A 16,043-nucleotide genomic window follows, 5' to 3' on the forward strand; every position below is an offset into this window, starting at 1 on the left:
TGGCATGCCAGGACTACCCAGAGGTCACCATTGAGAGGAGTTTTGGCCATTGGTGATGGCCCTGTGAGGAGCACCCTGGTGCAGTTTCCACCATGGTCAAGTTGACCCTGCTGCAGGTTGCTATGCCAGGGCGGGATGGTGGTCATATGGAGAAAGGTACTCCTGCTCTGCTTGTGTGTTCCAGGCTGGTCCAGGGCATGATGAGGCTCAGGATGCTGGCTGTTGATGCTTGTGCTCCAGCTGTGTTCTGTCCACAGGTAGATGCCCCCTGACATGGGCCCAAAGAAGGGCCCCTAGTGGGCAATGACACCAAGAAAATAGGCCATGGTGGGCATTGCAGGCAGGGAAGGGCACAACTTCTTGAGGGATTGGTGGCATCTCCTCCCAGGTGGTATGTACAGGAGGTGGAGGGACAGCAGGAAACAAGGAGCCTTGCTGCTGGACTGGTGCAGGTCTGAGTTGGCTTCCCTAGGCTGCCCCCACCTAGATGGAAACTTCATATTCTCTCGTCTCCTGCAAAGGAAAGAGACTGCTGGGAGTTGGAAACTTGTATTAGGTTTGCCAGGCCATAATTCACCTTCCCTAGGAAAAGGAAAAGTGAGAGGGCTTGGCAGGACCCTCAGGGTTATCTGCCCAAAGAAGCAAAGAACTGGGTCTTGGATAAGGTGGCAAGGTTGGCATGGTTACTTACTCCAGTCTCGTAAGTTGGATTGTCAAACGCTGACTCTACGGTAATGCGGTTGTAGGGGCGGGGGCGTGTGCGGGGCAGCTGCAGGGAGCTTTTTCCCTGGAGCCTGTGGGGCAGAGAAGCCTGTGAGTCAGGAGCACTGGGTAGGAGTGAAGTATGCAGGTATGCAGAGCAGAAAGAGAAACCAGACTCACCTGGAGAAGTAGAAGTATACACCTCCTACCAACAACACCATCGCCACCAGTGGCAAGAAGATGGCAGCTGCAATGTGGGCAGCATCCAGGGTGCTGGAAGCAGCAGGCGCCTTGGCAACTGAAGACACAGAGGGTGGGACTGGAGCAGAGGTCTCTGTCACTTGGATCCCATATTCTCTCACCTCTGCCCAAGGGCATCTGGCTACCAGCTCCCTCTAGCTGACTGGGTGCAGGGAAACTTTTTACCCTGCTAGGCCCAAACCCCTCTCTTTCTCTGCCCTCCATCCTTGGGAAGCCCATGACCTGGGAGCCGTGAGAACCAGGACCAGGGAGACCACTTATGTGGCCCTCAAGGGTGGAGACTCACCATCCAGGCTGCGGCTGTTGTAGAACCCATCCAGAGAGGCTGGAACAAAAGAGGAGGGCCAAGGGCAGTGGGTGAGCCCAATGGCCCAAACCACTAAGGCAGGGAGCAGAGGTAGTGGGATGATCATAGGAAGGATTTGTCCAAGGAGAGCCCACTCCAGCATTTGTCTTGGTGATGCCAGATCAGAAGGATCTGGCAGAGACTGGGGAGACCAAGGGTCTATTCTATTACTATGAAGGTGGCATGGGCAGGTGGTTCTGGTTCTCAACATTGGACATCTTTGCCAGAGCAGCTCTATGGGCCAGGGAGGGTTTTGAGGAGTGACAGGGCACTCACCAGCCTTACAGATGGGTGGGGGGTCACTCCAATGTGAGGGGTGCCCAGGCACACACTTGATGCTGGCCTGGCCTTTCAGCACATAGCCAGGGGCACAAGAGAAGTGGATGGTGGCCCCTGCTGGATGTAGCCGCTTCTCAGGACTTCGGGCACCATTCTCAGGGGCACTGAGACCATGGCATGGCTTCAGCTGTTCCACTGCAAAGCAGGCAGAGCGCAGTGAGGGTGTCATGCCCTTGGCCTCCAAGGCAGCATCTTTTATCTCCAACTAGAGGTTTTCCTTCCTACTCAACTGACACTTACGGAGACATTTAGGGGCCCGGTCACTCCACTTGGGGCTGCCGGCCTGGCGATCATGGCAGGTGAGGATGGAGGTGCCCGTCAGCACAAAACCCTGGTCACAGATATATTGCACGGTGGCCCCCACAGGAAACTTGGGGCTGGATATGAGGCGTCGGCTGTGCTCCACATCTCCGGGATCATGGCAGGAAGTCACTATGGGTAGGGGATGATGGGGAGAAGTAGCCCAAGGAGAACTAAGCAGAGGCCAGTCCACCCTGGCTTTGTTCCAGGCCAGCTAACTTCTTCATGTCATATGGGTCTACCCCCTATGTGTCTGTCCCTACCATTGTGCTGGTGTGTCCCTGCCATTTGTCCCCTTTCCATCTATTAGGTTCAATAAACACTGATTGGCCATCTACCAGGAATGAAATACTTAGAGTACTTGGCTGATAACACCATGAAAAGGTATCATCCCCATTTCACAGATGAGGAAACTGAGGCTATAAGAGGTGAAGGAACTTTGAGGATACTAGCTAATAACAGCTACAGTCTGGTTCAGAATCCAGGAGAGAGGTGTGGAGGTTGCATTGGGAAGGGGAGCATGGGGAACAGATATACTCACCCCTCTGGCATGAGGGCAGGTCCTCACTCCAAGTCAGGTCCCATTGGCACATGAGGACACTGGATCCCACCACCTGGTAGCCAGGGTAGCACTGGTAAGTGACCACAGTGCCGTGCACTAGATCAGGCTGCGATGGGCTCTTCCAGCCATTGGGAATCTCAGGCAGCTCCGGACATGTGTCATTGCGGGGCACCTCTGGGGGCACAGAGGCACAAGATGCAGGTCCTCGGCCAGCACCAAAGTGACTGTCCCCCTCATCTTCAGGGCACTCTGGCTCCTTCTAATTTGTCCTGGACCTAGACTGTCCTGAGCGGGCTCAGTTATCCATTCCTCTCTTCTCAAGGGCCCCTCCTTGACTGCCTCTGACATTGCTCTGTCTCCTAGATTCCGGGGTTAGCATTTAAGCTTTGGCCTTACTTCCAAAAGCACCTTGACCAGTTCCTTAGGCCTGAGAGATGGGGCCAGGCAGGGTGAGGGAAATTGTCACTTCTATGAAAGATTGTCAGAAAGAAGCCAGCACCTTTCCTTAGTTCCCCCATTTTTGTTTGAAAGTTGTTCTGGCCAGGTGCAGTGGCTCACACCTGTAATCTCAGCACTTTGGGAGGCTGAGGTGGGCAGATCACTTGAGGCCAGGAGTTTGAGACCAGCCTGGCCAACATGGCGAAACCCTGTCTCCATTGAAAATACAAAAATTAGCCAGGCATGGTGGCATGCACCTGTAATCCCAGCTACTCAGGAGGACGAGGCACGAGAATCACTTGAGCCCAGGAGGTGGAGGTTGCAATAAGCAGAGATTGCACCATGGCCTGGGTGACAGAGGAACACTGTCCCCCCCACCAAAAAAAAAAGGAAGAAAAAGAAAGTTGTTCTGCTGCCTACCCAAACCCCTCTTGCCACTTCAGAATTCTGGCTCCCCCTCAGGGCAGATGGAGAACAGGACTAGCTTCCTCTGGGTGATCCCTGGTGCTTTTCCAGCTTCCTCTTGTCTGAGAGAGCATTCAGGCACCTCACTGCCCTGGCCTCTTTGACTTGCCATGGCTTGCTGTCTGCACTCTGAGTAGGGTAGGGACAAGCTCACCAAAGAAGTGGATGACGAAGCCCTGCTGGTAGCCCAGCACTGAGGTCCCGGGGTCCGACTGGAACTGAATGGTGACATCAGCCATGGAGGTAAAGAGCTTGAAGTGGCTATGGGGCCCTGAGTACTGGCCCAGGACCCGGGCTGTCAGGTCATCCCCATCATAGAAGGTAAGTACATCACCAGGGCCTACGCGCAGCCTGTGGAGGAGGAGCGTCAGGGCAGAGCTGGCTCGGGGGCCCGAGGATGGGCTGGACAAGGGATATCCCCAGACCTTAGGAGTTGGCTCAGCCTGACCCGGTAGGCACTCACACTCGGACGTCCAGCATGATGCGCTTGTCCTCTTCCACATGCACACCCCAGATGCAATCCTGTCCACGACCGTAGGGCTCTGGCCAGTTGGGAGAGAGCACCACACCAGCTGAGTCTGTGATCTCCCCGCTGCACACGGCTGGAAGGCAAGGGAGGTCCAGAAGGGTCTTTTCCAGCTTACCATGGTGTTGTTTACCATCTGCCCACAGGAGTGCCCACCAGTTGCTGGGACCCCCCACCTCCTCCTTGGAGGAAGCCTGAACCACGCATATCACAGGGCCTCTGTGGCCCCAGGCTCTGTGGCTATTCCCCTGATACCCACCCTGCTTTTTGCCTAGCAGGCCCATCCACTGGTGCCTACTGACCTCGGCAGGCTGGCTCTGTCTCATTCCACTGGGGGTCGTGGGGGTCAACACACTCGATGATGATAGAGCCCTGCTCCAGGGTGTAGCCAGGGTCGCAGCTGAACTCCACAGTCGTACCCACAGGGTAGGTGGGTGCGCTGCTGCTGAAGTTGCCGTATTTGACAAAGGGCTCATAGCAATGGCCCTGCTGGAAGGCTGTAAACCACAGGGCCCAGCCTAGCTCAGCCTTGACTGGTATTAAACACAGTGGGCAAGAATCCCCCTACTTCCCTCCCCAGAGCCTTTCTTTTCCTGGGTACGAATGACAAATATATGTCCTGGGGTTGGAGCAGAAAGGTGATGGAGGAGGAACAGCCAAGAACATCCATCCCTATTATGCTCAGGAGGCCATCTTGATCACCATGCTGTTCCCAGTGCCTGGTTTTGTGCTTAGTACACAGAAGGTACTCCGTACATGTTTTTTGAATGAATTAATCAATGCATACATGCATAAATGGTTCTAGAATGTCTCCTGCAGCAATTCTTTCTTAAGGGTTGAGGCCTTTTTTGCTTTTCAGAATCTGGAGAATTTATTCCCTTGGACCACAGGGACTGGGTCCAGGCAGAGGTTTCCTGCAAAGCTGGGGTAGGGATCCTGGACCCAAAGAGAGGGGCAGGGAAAGGGGACCTAAGTACCGAGTGAGCAGGGGCTGACTTGGAAGGAGTGACAGCATGGAGGCAGAGAGGGGTAGGGTGTGGGAGAAAGACCCTAGGCCCAAGCCCATTCCCCTGGACCCCCCACCCCCAGTGAGGCCCCAGCAGGCTCACCCTCATAGCGCAGGGCCATGCCTGCAGCTGCCCCGCTGCTGTCAGTACTGAGCTCGACAAAGAAGTGTTTGCCAGAGCTGAGCAGGCCCTCAATGGGCAGGTATTCCACCTCATAGGAATCATACACCGGTGGGGCCTCCACGTTGTCCCCATTGCGAATGATGAGCCTGAACCAGGAGAGTGGCAGCTATGTAGGCTGGTGGCTGACCCAGAGGGGGTGTGGCCCCAGGCTTGGGTAGCGTCCCTCCAGTAGGGTATTACCAGGCCAGGCACTCCCATTCCACTAGGACAGCCCCTCACCTGTCATCATCCTCTGCCAGGGAAACCTTCTCAAAGTGCAAGTGTAGCCGCTGGCCCTCAGGAGCCTCAAGCAGCCAGTGACAGGTGAGGTTGTTGCTGTAGTTGCCCGGGAAGCCTGGAGAGACGATGCGGCCGGTGGTAGCGTTGCGGATCACTCCGCCGCAGGCAGCTGTAAGACCAGGACAGGAGGTAGCCTAGGCCCCTGCCTGAACCCAGGCAGCCTAACATGCCTTCCTCCCTTTCCCAGCTCTGCTTCCTCTGCTTGGAGCAGCGGGGACCTTGCCTCCCTGCCATCTTTGCTCTCATGGTCCTGAAGGTAACCTTTTAGCCCTGTGAACTTGCATCTCCAGGCATCTTGAGCTCCAGAATCCTGCCGCCTAACCTTTCACACCCTTGGGGCTCACCAGGGCATCTCTCTTGACTGTGGGTAGATGTGTCACTGCCTGCTTGTGTGCCCAGGTAAGTCAATTTCCCTCTCTGCTGACTTCTCTAGAAGGCCGACTCTTCCCCTTACTGTGGGCTTCAACCTTCTTGGAGTTAAAGCTGAAAATAGCATTCAAGCCCTTTATGAATCCAACTCTCTCTAGACTCTGCTTCAGTCCCCTCTCCCTGCATACCCTCTCCTTCAGGCACACTTCACTGTGTCCTCACTATCTCATGCTATTTCATGCCTCCACACCTCTGCATATGCTGTTCCAGGAATCCACCCCACTTTCCCAAACTAATATTTCTGAAATCCTTTCATCCTGTCTCCTTGGGAAGCCTTGCTGGTCTCCTCCCTCATCTTGGAGTAGCTTTCTGTCCCTGAGGCCCCTCCACCACTCTGCCTTTACTCCTATTGTAGCATCCTCTGCACTGAGCTGCTTGCTGGCCTCCCCGCTAGATCCTTGAGGGCTGAGAATGCGTCTGTGTTATTCATCTCTGGTTGTGCCTGGCACCCAAGAAGAATTTATAGAATGAAATAAGATTCATCGCTGGATTCAACGGTGGCTGAAGCCTGTAATCCCAGCACTTTGGGAAGCCGAGGCAAGTGGATCACCTGAGGTCAAGAGTTCGAGATCAGACTGGCCAACATGGTGAAACCCCATCTCTACTAAAAATACAAAAAAATTAGCTGGGTGTGGTGGCATACACTTGTAACCCCAGCTACTCTGGAGAGTGAGACAGGAGAATCACTTGAACCCGGGAGGCAGAGGTTGCAGTGAGCGGAGATCGTGCCACTGCACTCCAACCTGGGTGACAAAGGGAGACTCCATCTAAAAAAAAAAAAAAAAAAAAAATCAAAAGCCTAAGCCCATACCCACTAAAAAGAAAAGCCCAAGCTGCCTTTCATACTGCAAATGAAATACTGCGTCTTCCTTTCTCCAACAAGCCCCCTTTCATTGGTGGCAATCCCAGACCTGATCACTCAGGACCAGACCCGGGAGTTCCCTTTCCCTTTCCCCAGTTCCCATCAGTTTCTGGAACTTCCCTCCTCTTCTTTCCCCAACTCACAATGTAAGTTCAAACTGTCTTGCCTGGCTGGCCTCCCAGCCATCTCCTGAGGCATTCTAAGCCCCTCCCTTCTCTCATAAGCTTCAACAGCTCCTCAGCCTGTATCTTGCCCCGACACTCAAGGCCCTCCCATTGCCCTTGCCACATTGTCTCAGACTTCAGCCAAACCTGGCTGTCTTCTGTGTCCCTAAACACCCTCACCTTCCTGCCTCTATGTCCCTGCCCACGTTGTTCCCTCCATCTAAATGTCAAACCTGCAGTGCCACCTCCCCTAGGAAGCCTCCTAAATGTCCAGCTAAGAATGATTGTGCCCTGGCCTCCCAGGTCACTTTATGTCTTTTCATTGGTGCTTTTTACTTCTTGCCCTGGAAATTGGTGACCTCTCTGCTTTCTCCTTTCCCCCTTTCCTGGAAATGTGGGTTCTTTGAGGGCATAGTCCCTGTTTAATTCAGCTCTGTATACCTGTGGTGCTTTCATCTAGTAGATGCTCAGTAAGTGCAGGTTGGATGAATGCCACTGAGGTGCGCGGCCATTTTCTGGCTTCCTTATGAAGAGCAAATTAAAGTGGCAGACAGCAATAGAGAGCAGGGGGGAGCCCCCACCTCACTTCTCTGCTCGGCACTGAGCCCTTTCGCCTGGGGACACTCACCGATGCAGACGGGCTCCTTTGAATCCCAGAAGGGCTGGGTGGCATTGAGACAGGTGAGATGCCTGGCGCCCTTCAGCTGGTAGCCAGTGGCACAATGGAAGCGGGCACTACCCCCTGGGTGGAGGCTGGTGACAGTCACATCTCCATAAGCTGGACGATGGGGAAAGTGGCAGCTCAGGAGATAGGCTGCAAACAGAGAACGGGCGACACTGTACATGTGCAGGGTGGGGGCGGGAGCTAAGCCATTGGTGGGGGAAGGTCTGCCTCAGTCTGCCTGGAGGTGTCATTTGGGGCCAGAGGAAGCACTAGGAGTTCCAAAACGACTCCAATCTCCTCCCTAGAAGGTGTCAATGATATTTCCGGCAGCCTGGGCTGGTTAGTGGAGCAGACACAGAGCTGGAAATTAGAAGGATTGGGTTCTGGCTCAAACTTTGTGACACTTTAGGCAGGTTATTTAATCTTTTTGTGTGTGTTTCCTCATTTGTTAAATGAGGTTTAAAATCCCAGCCCACCCACAGGGTTACTGTGAGAATAAATGGGATAGTATTTTATCTAGCTTGGTATCCCTGGTACCCAGCTGATAATATATCTTCAATATATGCTTATTGAATGACTCTAGACATGAAAGCACTCGAAATAGTGAAAAACCTATACTGATGTAAAGTGTTGATACTGTTTTTCCTTTAGGGAATAAATATGAATTGCAGCAGCAAAGACTGAAGTCAGACGGTAAAGGCTTTCCCAGTATTCACTGAGAAATGCTAAAAAGCTTGATGCCAATGGCTGTGGACTTCTTTTAAAACAGAATGGCGGCCGGGTCGGTGTCTCATGCCTGTAATCTCAGTACTTTGGGAGGCTGAGGCAGGTGAATCACCTGAGGACGGGAGTTCGAGACCAGCCTGACCAACATGGATAAACCCCGTCTCTACTGAAAATGCAAAATTAGCAGGACATGCTGGCACATGCCTGTAATCCCAGCTACTTGAGAGGCTGAGGCAGGAGAATCGCTTGAACCCGGAGGTGGAAGTTGTGGTGAGCCGAGATTGTGCCATTACATTCCAGCCTGGGCAACGAGAGCAAAACTCCATCTCAAAACAAACAAACAGCCGGGAGCGGTGGCTCAAGCCTGTAATCCCAGCACTTTGGGAGGCCGAGGCGGGCGAATCACCTGAGGTCAGGAGTTCGAGACCAGCCTGGCCAACATGAAGAAATCCCATCTGTACTAAAAATACAAAAATTAGCCGGGCGTGATGGCAGGTGTCTGTAATCCCAGCTACACGGGAGGCTGAGGCAGGAGAATCGCTTGAACCCTGCAGGCAGAGGTTGCAGTGAGCGTGGTCATGACATTGCGCTCCAGCCCGGGGGACAAGGGTGAGACTTCGTCTCAAAAAAACAAACTTACAAACAAACAAAATCCAGAATGGTGGTAGGCTGGGGCAAGGTGGGAGGGTTGCTTAAGGCCAGGAGTTTGAGACCAGCCTGGGCAATATAGTGAGGTATCCCCATCTTTATAAAAATTTTTAAAAAAATAGCCAGGCATGGTGATGTGTACCTGTAGTCTTAGCTACTCAGGAGGCTGAAGTGGGATCGCTTGAGCCTAGGAGTTTAAGGCTGCAGTGAACTATGATTGCACCACTGAGCTCCAGCCTAGGTGACAGAGTGCATCCCTGTTTCAAAAAAACAACATCAAACAAGAAAAAGATGGGGACGACGGCAGGGAGGCAGTGCACTGCCTTCATGGAAGTTGCAGGAAGAACAAGTTGCCCTGGGAAACCTGGTCGCTTTGGAATTGTCATACCAAATTTGACCAAATGGTGGCAGCAAATCCTACAAAACTACCTGGCATATCCAGATCCTGGGGTCAAGCTGGGGTGGTAGCTAAAAGGCTCAACCGCATGCAGTGGCTCACTCCTGTAATCCCAGCACTTTGGGAGGCTGAGGCGGACAGATGGCCCGAGGTCAGGAGTTCAAGACCAGCGTGGCCAACATGGCAAAACCCCATCTCTACTAAAAAAAAAACAAAAATATTAGCTGGGCACGGTGGCAGACGCCTCGGGAGGCTGAGGCAGGAGAATCGCTTGCACCTGGGAGGCGGAGGTTGCAGTGAGTCGATATCGTGCCACTGTACTCCAGCCTGGGCGACAGAGTGAGACTCCATGTCTCAAAAAATAAATAAAATAAAATAAAATAAAATAAAATAAAATAAAATAAAAGTGAAGATCCGGCCAGGCGCAGTGGCTCACGCCTGTAATCCCAACACTTTGGGAGGCTGAGGTGTGTAGATCACAAAGTCAGGAGTTCAAGACCAGCCTGGCCAACATGGTAAAACCCCATCTCTACTGAAAATACAAAAAAAATTGATCTGGGCGTGGTGGCACCCGCCTGTAGTCCCAGTTACTTGGGAGGCTGAGGCAGGAGAATTGCTTGAACCCAGGAGGCAGAGGTTGCAGTGAGTGGAGATTGTGCTACTGCACTCCAGCCTGGGTGACAGAGCGAGACTCTTTCTCAAAAAAAAGTGAAGATCCTGGCTTGCCTCTGAGAGGTGAGAGCAGAGGCCTGGAGGGGTCAAGGAGAGGCAAGAGGCTTGTGCTACAGAGCCTGATAACCCCTGGGGTGGTCAGAAAAGTGAGGATTGTCTAGACTGAAGAACTTGGGTCTTGGGGTAGGGGGCAGCCCCACTGATAGTATCAGGTAAATGGGAGGAGAGGTCCATGCAAGGTCTCTGTTCCTGGGTGCCTTTGTGTGAATAGAAAAATGGGCCCTCTTTCCTCCCCCCATTAAAAAGAAAAAGAAAAAGGGGCTGTCTCTGTGCAGACCAGGGTCCATAAATTTGAGTTTTATGACTTTCACCTGTCCTGTTACTATATCTGTGAAAGTGGGAGGAGAATTCGTCCTCTTCTGTCTCTCACGGGGCTCTGGAAAGAATGGTCAGTAAGTGGCTAGTTGTGCTTGGCAGGCAGTACAGGGCAGTGCTCAGCAGGTGGACTGTGGGTCAGACTGCCTGGGTTTGAATGCAGGCTTCTTCCCTACGTGCTGTGCCACCGCGGACAAGTTACCTAAATTCTCTCTGCCTCAGTTGCCTCATTTATCCACCCATTTTCAGTATTACATCCAAGGTTGTGGAGGTTAAGTGAGAAGACATATGTGCAGTTCCTGAACAAATGCCTAAGACATCAGCCTGCTGTTATTGTTTGTAATCTTGATTAATAATAGCACCTCACATCTGCATGTACCTTCCAGATTCTAAAATGCCTCCACACTCTTCTTTCTTGATGTCTACAATATGCTTGGGAGGAAGGCAGGCAAGGTAGGGGCTATTAGCCCATTTTCAGATGAGAACAGGTTCAGAGAGACCCTGTGCCCTCATCACATAGCAAGGAAGCGCTAGACCAGGAACTTGAAGCTCCTGGGCTCTGGAGCCTTCTTGCTTTCCACCACCACCCCACCTGCATCCCCATTTGAAGTAGAAACTTGGGTTCAGGAGTCAGAGAAATCTGAGAGTAACAGACAAGCCTGCTCTGGGTTGTCGTCCAGGGCAGCCACTCACAGTGACCTGGGGAGAGATCCCCGGCCAGGATGGGATGGGGAAAGGGGTGGGGGGCACCACGCCCAGAGTGGCGGAGGTTAAGAGGTTAACTGATGCCTAGTGGGGTCTAGACCAGGCCAGATTCAGGCCCAGCATTTCCCCCTACATCTTCCCCTTTGAGTTCTTATCACAACTCTAGTAAGGGAGGGCCCTCATTTCACAGATGAGGAAACTGGCCTGGAATAGGGTGAGGGTAGGAGGCTGGGGGCAGACAATGAAGACCCCAGACTCCATAGTAGTTAAAGTACCACTTCCCAGGATGAGCTTCCTCCTGTTGCCATGACAACCGTTCCCGGGGAGCCTGTACCACTGCAATCTGTTGAGTTATTTTCTCACTGGAGTCTGTTTCTGGAGCCAAGTCCAGTGCCAGGAATGCTGGGGATGGAGGAGGGGAATGTCTGTCAGGGCCGTCTGCCTCCCCACCCTGCCTGAGGCTGTAGGAAGGGAGTTGGAACTTGGTCCTGCGATGAGGCCCTTGTGAGGGCTCATCCTTGGGACCTCCAACATCAGCTTGGACAGCTCCAGCACAGGTGTGGGTACTAGGCCCCTCACCCCCTCTTCTGGCACCCTCTTTCTCTAGCCCACAGAGATTGGCGTGTGAGCACATGCTCCTCCTGTTCCCATCTCTGGGATCAGGGCTAATTACAGCCTATAATTAGGGGAATTACACTCATTAAGGCAAGAGCTGATCATTGACAAAAACTGGGCTGACGAGGGAGGGCTTCTGGGAGCTGAGAAGGAGGTAGGACCAGGCCAGCTCTCCCAATCCTTCCTTGGAGGTTGCTCCCCCTTGCTGGGCCTCCAGCTCACTGCCATTCAGCCACCTTTGTCTGGCCCGACAGAGAGGAGGTCCAGAGTTTTGTGCAAAGGAATTTGCAGCAAGAGAGAAGGTTACCATGGCGTGAAATTATGCCTGCTGCCAGGGAGGATTGATGAGCCATTAGGGAGGCTAGCTGGGCCGCCTAGACGTTTCACCCTTGCCTCAGCTGGCCCCTTGCCTCTGCCAAGCCACTCTACAGCCCCATCCACTTCCAGGCTCCCTGCTGCTATGCCAGACTGCTCCCTTAGTTTGGGTGGAGGGCTGAAGGTGGGGTGAGTGCTCCTTAGGTGGGGTTCCAAACAGCCCCATCTCCAGAGTGCTGGCTCTTCTGCCCAGCTGTGGTCCCCTGCAGGGCCACAGAAGTGGTCCATGACAATGCAAGACAATCCCGTGATTGTTCACACCAATTATTTCCCTATTAGTTCTCCCTAGTCTCAACTAGTTAACCCATGCAAAGGATCAAGCTGACTTTGTGCTCAGAGAGGGGGATGGGTAGGAGGGACACAACTGAGAGAGCTTCGAAGTCCTGAGCCCCTTTTCCTCCCTTTCCCATCCTGCCAGTCATGTAATACTGGTTTCCTTAATGGAGCATGTGCTAAGCACTTGACGTGTACCATTTTGCTTAATCCTAACCATGACTTTGTGGGGTAGGTGTTTTGGTTTCATATTACAGCAGAAGGGTCAGAGAGGTCAAATGACCTGTCCAAGGTCAATAGCCAGTGAGGAGATTCAAACACAGATCTGCCCATTGCCTGAGTCTGTGATTTTTTTCATCGCATCATGCTGCTCCCTTATTTCCAGAGGTGTTCTGAGCTGATTGGGGCATGGGCCAGGTCAAGGTGGGTGAGGCAGTTCAGGAAGGGCAGTCTGGCAGCTAAGACCTCCAGATGGTCATTGTCAAATCCCTTTGACCTTCACCCTCTTGCATAGGGGGAGGGCTTCTATTGTTATTGCCTGTTTAAGTGTCTGCCTCCTCCTGAGAAAGAACTCCTTGAGGACAAGGACGTTTTGGTGCATCCTGACATTGCCAGTGTCCAGCACAAGCCTGGCAAAGAGCAGGTGCCTAGGAAAAGTTTGCTGAATGGATGAATGAGGGACAATGGGCACACCTGGAGGCTGCCTGATCCTGAGTCAAGACCAGCTCTCTGCAGGGTGGTGGGTGGAAGAGAGAAGATCCTGGAGGTTTCAGATGTGCGATACTTACCTCCAATTGTCCAGAGCTTTACTGGACACTTGTGCTATGTGTCACTAGCCCCTCCCTGCTTCTTCCCTCTAGGATGTAATTGCACAGAGACCCGTCTCTCCCGCAAGGAGGGCAGTGAGTCTGGGCTGGTTCCGCCTTCAGCTACCCAGGCCTTACCTTGGTAATGGAAATGGAAGGTGCCAGGGCCAGCCGGTGGTGGGAGGCTCTGGAACCTCAGGGCCGCTTGGTGGGTGGGGCTGCGGATGACTTGACCCCGTAGCAAGAAAGACTGGTTGGCCAGGGGCAGTGGGTCAGGCCCCCCCAGGCCCTCCACAGTCACTGTCTCCCCTTCCCGGAGGCTGATATTCTGGACCTGCCGGTGGAGTAGAGAGAGGAAAGCAAAGCAGTCAGGCTTCTTCCTGCTGCCTGGATCCTGCAGGCCCCGGACAGATCAATCCTCAATGCCCCTTGAGCATCGGAGCCCCCAGCCCCTAAGCCGGGCACTTCAGCAGTGTAGGAGGAGCTCATCACAGTGTGAGACAGGACCAAAAGTTCAGAGACATTAATTATCCAAGGTCCCATAGAGTTCTTAGAAGAACTGGGATTTGTAAACACATCTTTCTGTCTCCACAGATTTTCAGATACACCAGCTGCTTCCTGTCCTTCCCCTCCCTGGGCTCTGTTTTCTCATCTGTAAAGTAGGGATGGGGGAGGTGTGTTGAACCAGATGGAGTCCGATGCCCTGGTCAGCAGTATGAGGTCTTAAGTGTCGGATCCACGTGCCCAGCTTCCCCTGGACATCCCTGTTGGATGCCTCACACCCAGCCTGCCTCATGCTAGGTGACTGTCTTCCCCCAGCCAGCAGTTCACCTGGGAATGATCTTGCTAGCTCCCTCCGTGTCCAAATCAGAAAATGGTATCTTGCCTCCTCCCTCATACCCAATCAGTCATTCAGTCCTGTCAACTGGATCTCAAATCTATTCATTACTCTTCATCCCCACTGCCACTTCCCCAGCTCATCGCCATTACTGCGCACTACATCACTGCAGCAGCCTCCTGGCCAGCCTTCCTGCCTGTAGGGCTTAATCCACTCCTCCCTCTACAGCAGTATTTTCTGAACACAGCCAGTTAACAGTCTTAGATCTGTTGCTGATCATGGTGCTTCCTTGTCTAAGTCCTCCAGTGGCTTCCTATTGAGTCCATGAAGCCCATAATATGTAGTCCAAACTCCTTGCTTAGCCCTCAAGGCCCTGCCCAACTTGGCCCCTGCTGACTGTCAGCCGGGCCTTACACTACGCCCCTCCACATGTCAGTCGTGATTCTCTGTCTCTTTTATCTGAGCCTCTTTCTCCGATCCTTTCCCCTGACTGTCACAGGCTCCTCTGCTACCATGCTGATCTTCAGGCCCTCAGTCCCTTGAGCATCTTTCTGGGCTCCATGCCTCCATTCAGGCAAACAAGGATTGGACAAGGACAGACTCTGCCCAAAGGGAAATTAGCAGCATGGCTTGATAGAAGGAACACTGGATTGATTGGGAGCCCAGAGATGTGGGACCTCATCCTAACCATGTGATCTTGGACAAAAAAGCTGCTATTTGAACTTCAGTTTCCTCATTTTATAAAACGAACTAGTGGAGTTCTCTGCTACTTAAAACGTGGTTCCTGGACCAGCAGCATCAGCCTCACCTGGGAACTTGTAAGAAATGCAGAATCTTGGCTGGGCGCTGTGGCCCCGCCTGTAATCCCAGCACTTTGGGAGGGCGAGGCGGGCAGCTCACCTGAGGTTGGGATTTCAAGACCAGCATGACCAACGTGGAGAAACCCTATCTCTACTAAAAATATAAAAATTAGCCGGGCGTGGTGGCGCATGCCTGTAATCCCAGCTACTCGAGCAGCTGAGGCAGAATTGCTTGAACCTGGGAGGCGGAGGTTGTAGTGAGCTGAGATCACGCCATTGCACTCCAGCCTGGATAACAAAAGCGAAATTCCATTTCCAAAAAAGAAAAAGAAAAAGAAAAAGAAATGCAGAATCTCAGACTCCACCTCAGACCCACTAAAGCATGCTCTGCATTTTAACAGGATCCTCGGGCAACTCAAAAGCACTGATCTACATGGGCTCAAGTTTTCTACCATGTTGCTCTGAAGCAGGGTCTTCAAGGGTTCACCACCTGGTTAAGTGGCATCAGTGAGTCACCAAATCCTTCCCAATCTTATTTCCCAAATACTCCAATGGGTTCCTCTTCTCTATCCTTTTGTTAATGTCCTGGCCCTAATTACCTCCTGCCCATTATTTTTCACTTGAGAATGGCTTTCTGTCTGTCTCACACTTCCCATCCCCAACTCATCTCCTGCTGATTTCAGATTGCCCAGAGGACACGGTCCAAACTGCCCAGCTCACATTTGGTGCCAGTGTCTCTGCAGCCCTCATTAATGTGCACTGCAGCCACAGACCACCCCTCACTTCCGCACCCTGGGCATCCACATATGGGACTCTGTGGGGGGCAGTGCCTTCCCTTCTTCCTCTCCTGATGAAGCTGGTCATCTTTTCAGATCTCAGGGCCACATCCTCTGCCTCCCAGCCTAGGCCAGGCAGTCCTTCTGTTTCAGACTCTCCCCACTGGCCCCTGCCCATCTTGCTGTTAAAGCCCAGGGTGGCATGTTGGGTCACAATGCCCTCTTCGCTGGCCAGTCTCAACAAAGATGTGTGGAGAGAGTAAATGTGTGGGTTGCTGGAGGAACATTCCCCATCAGATACCTGTGAGCTGAGAAGCATAGAGGATGCTGAGCCCAGCCAGGTCCAAGGAGATGGCTGCTGCGAGGCTCAGGGCCCCTCAGACTGGGTGCTGAGAAGAGATGTGCCCTGGGGACTTCAGAAGGGGCAGCTGGGCAGGGAGAGGTCCCTACCCCTGCCTGAGAGGAAAGACCTGGTGGGTCTTTGGGCTGAAGAGAAGGCTCAAGGCAGGG

At 52.9% G+C, this 16,043-nt stretch overlaps 1 protein-coding gene across 2 annotated transcripts in view; it reads right to left on the bottom strand.

Annotated features, from left to right (window-relative positions):
• Nucleotides 1-373: 373 nt before the first annotated feature.
• The window catches only part of LOC105476472 (seizure related 6 homolog), a 49,975-nt gene continuing 34,305 nt past the window's right edge, over nt 374-16,043 (bottom strand). Inside the window, exons 4-17 of one of the 2 annotated variants that reach the window (XM_011732469.2) lie at nt 13,258-13,453; nt 7,492-7,677; nt 5,349-5,517; nt 5,049-5,215; nt 4,242-4,436; nt 3,877-4,015; nt 3,568-3,764; nt 2,490-2,684; nt 1,889-2,080; nt 1,586-1,783; nt 1,250-1,288; nt 883-1,000; nt 692-794; nt 374-513 (exon numbers count right to left, since the gene is read on the bottom strand). In XM_011732469.2, coding sequence (XP_011730771.2) covers nt 484-513; nt 692-794; nt 883-1,000; nt 1,250-1,288; nt 1,586-1,783; nt 1,889-2,080; nt 2,490-2,684; nt 3,568-3,764; nt 3,877-4,015; nt 4,242-4,436; nt 5,049-5,215; nt 5,349-5,517; nt 7,492-7,677; nt 13,258-13,453 — 2,124 coding nt within the window. In that variant the 3' untranslated portion in view covers nt 374-483. Of the gene's footprint in view, nt 530-691; nt 795-882; nt 1,001-1,249; nt 1,289-1,585; nt 1,784-1,888; nt 2,081-2,489; nt 2,685-3,567; nt 3,765-3,876; nt 4,016-4,241; nt 4,437-5,048; nt 5,216-5,348; nt 5,518-7,491; nt 7,678-13,257; nt 13,454-16,043 lie in introns of both variants that reach the window. The other variant, XM_011732462.2, reaches the window with a different exon arrangement.

This window comes from Macaca nemestrina, chromosome 17 (assembly GCF_043159975.1).
Source record: "Macaca nemestrina isolate mMacNem1 chromosome 17, mMacNem.hap1, whole genome shotgun sequence".
NCBI classification, from domain to species: Eukaryota; Metazoa; Chordata; class Mammalia; order Primates; family Cercopithecidae; genus Macaca; species Macaca nemestrina.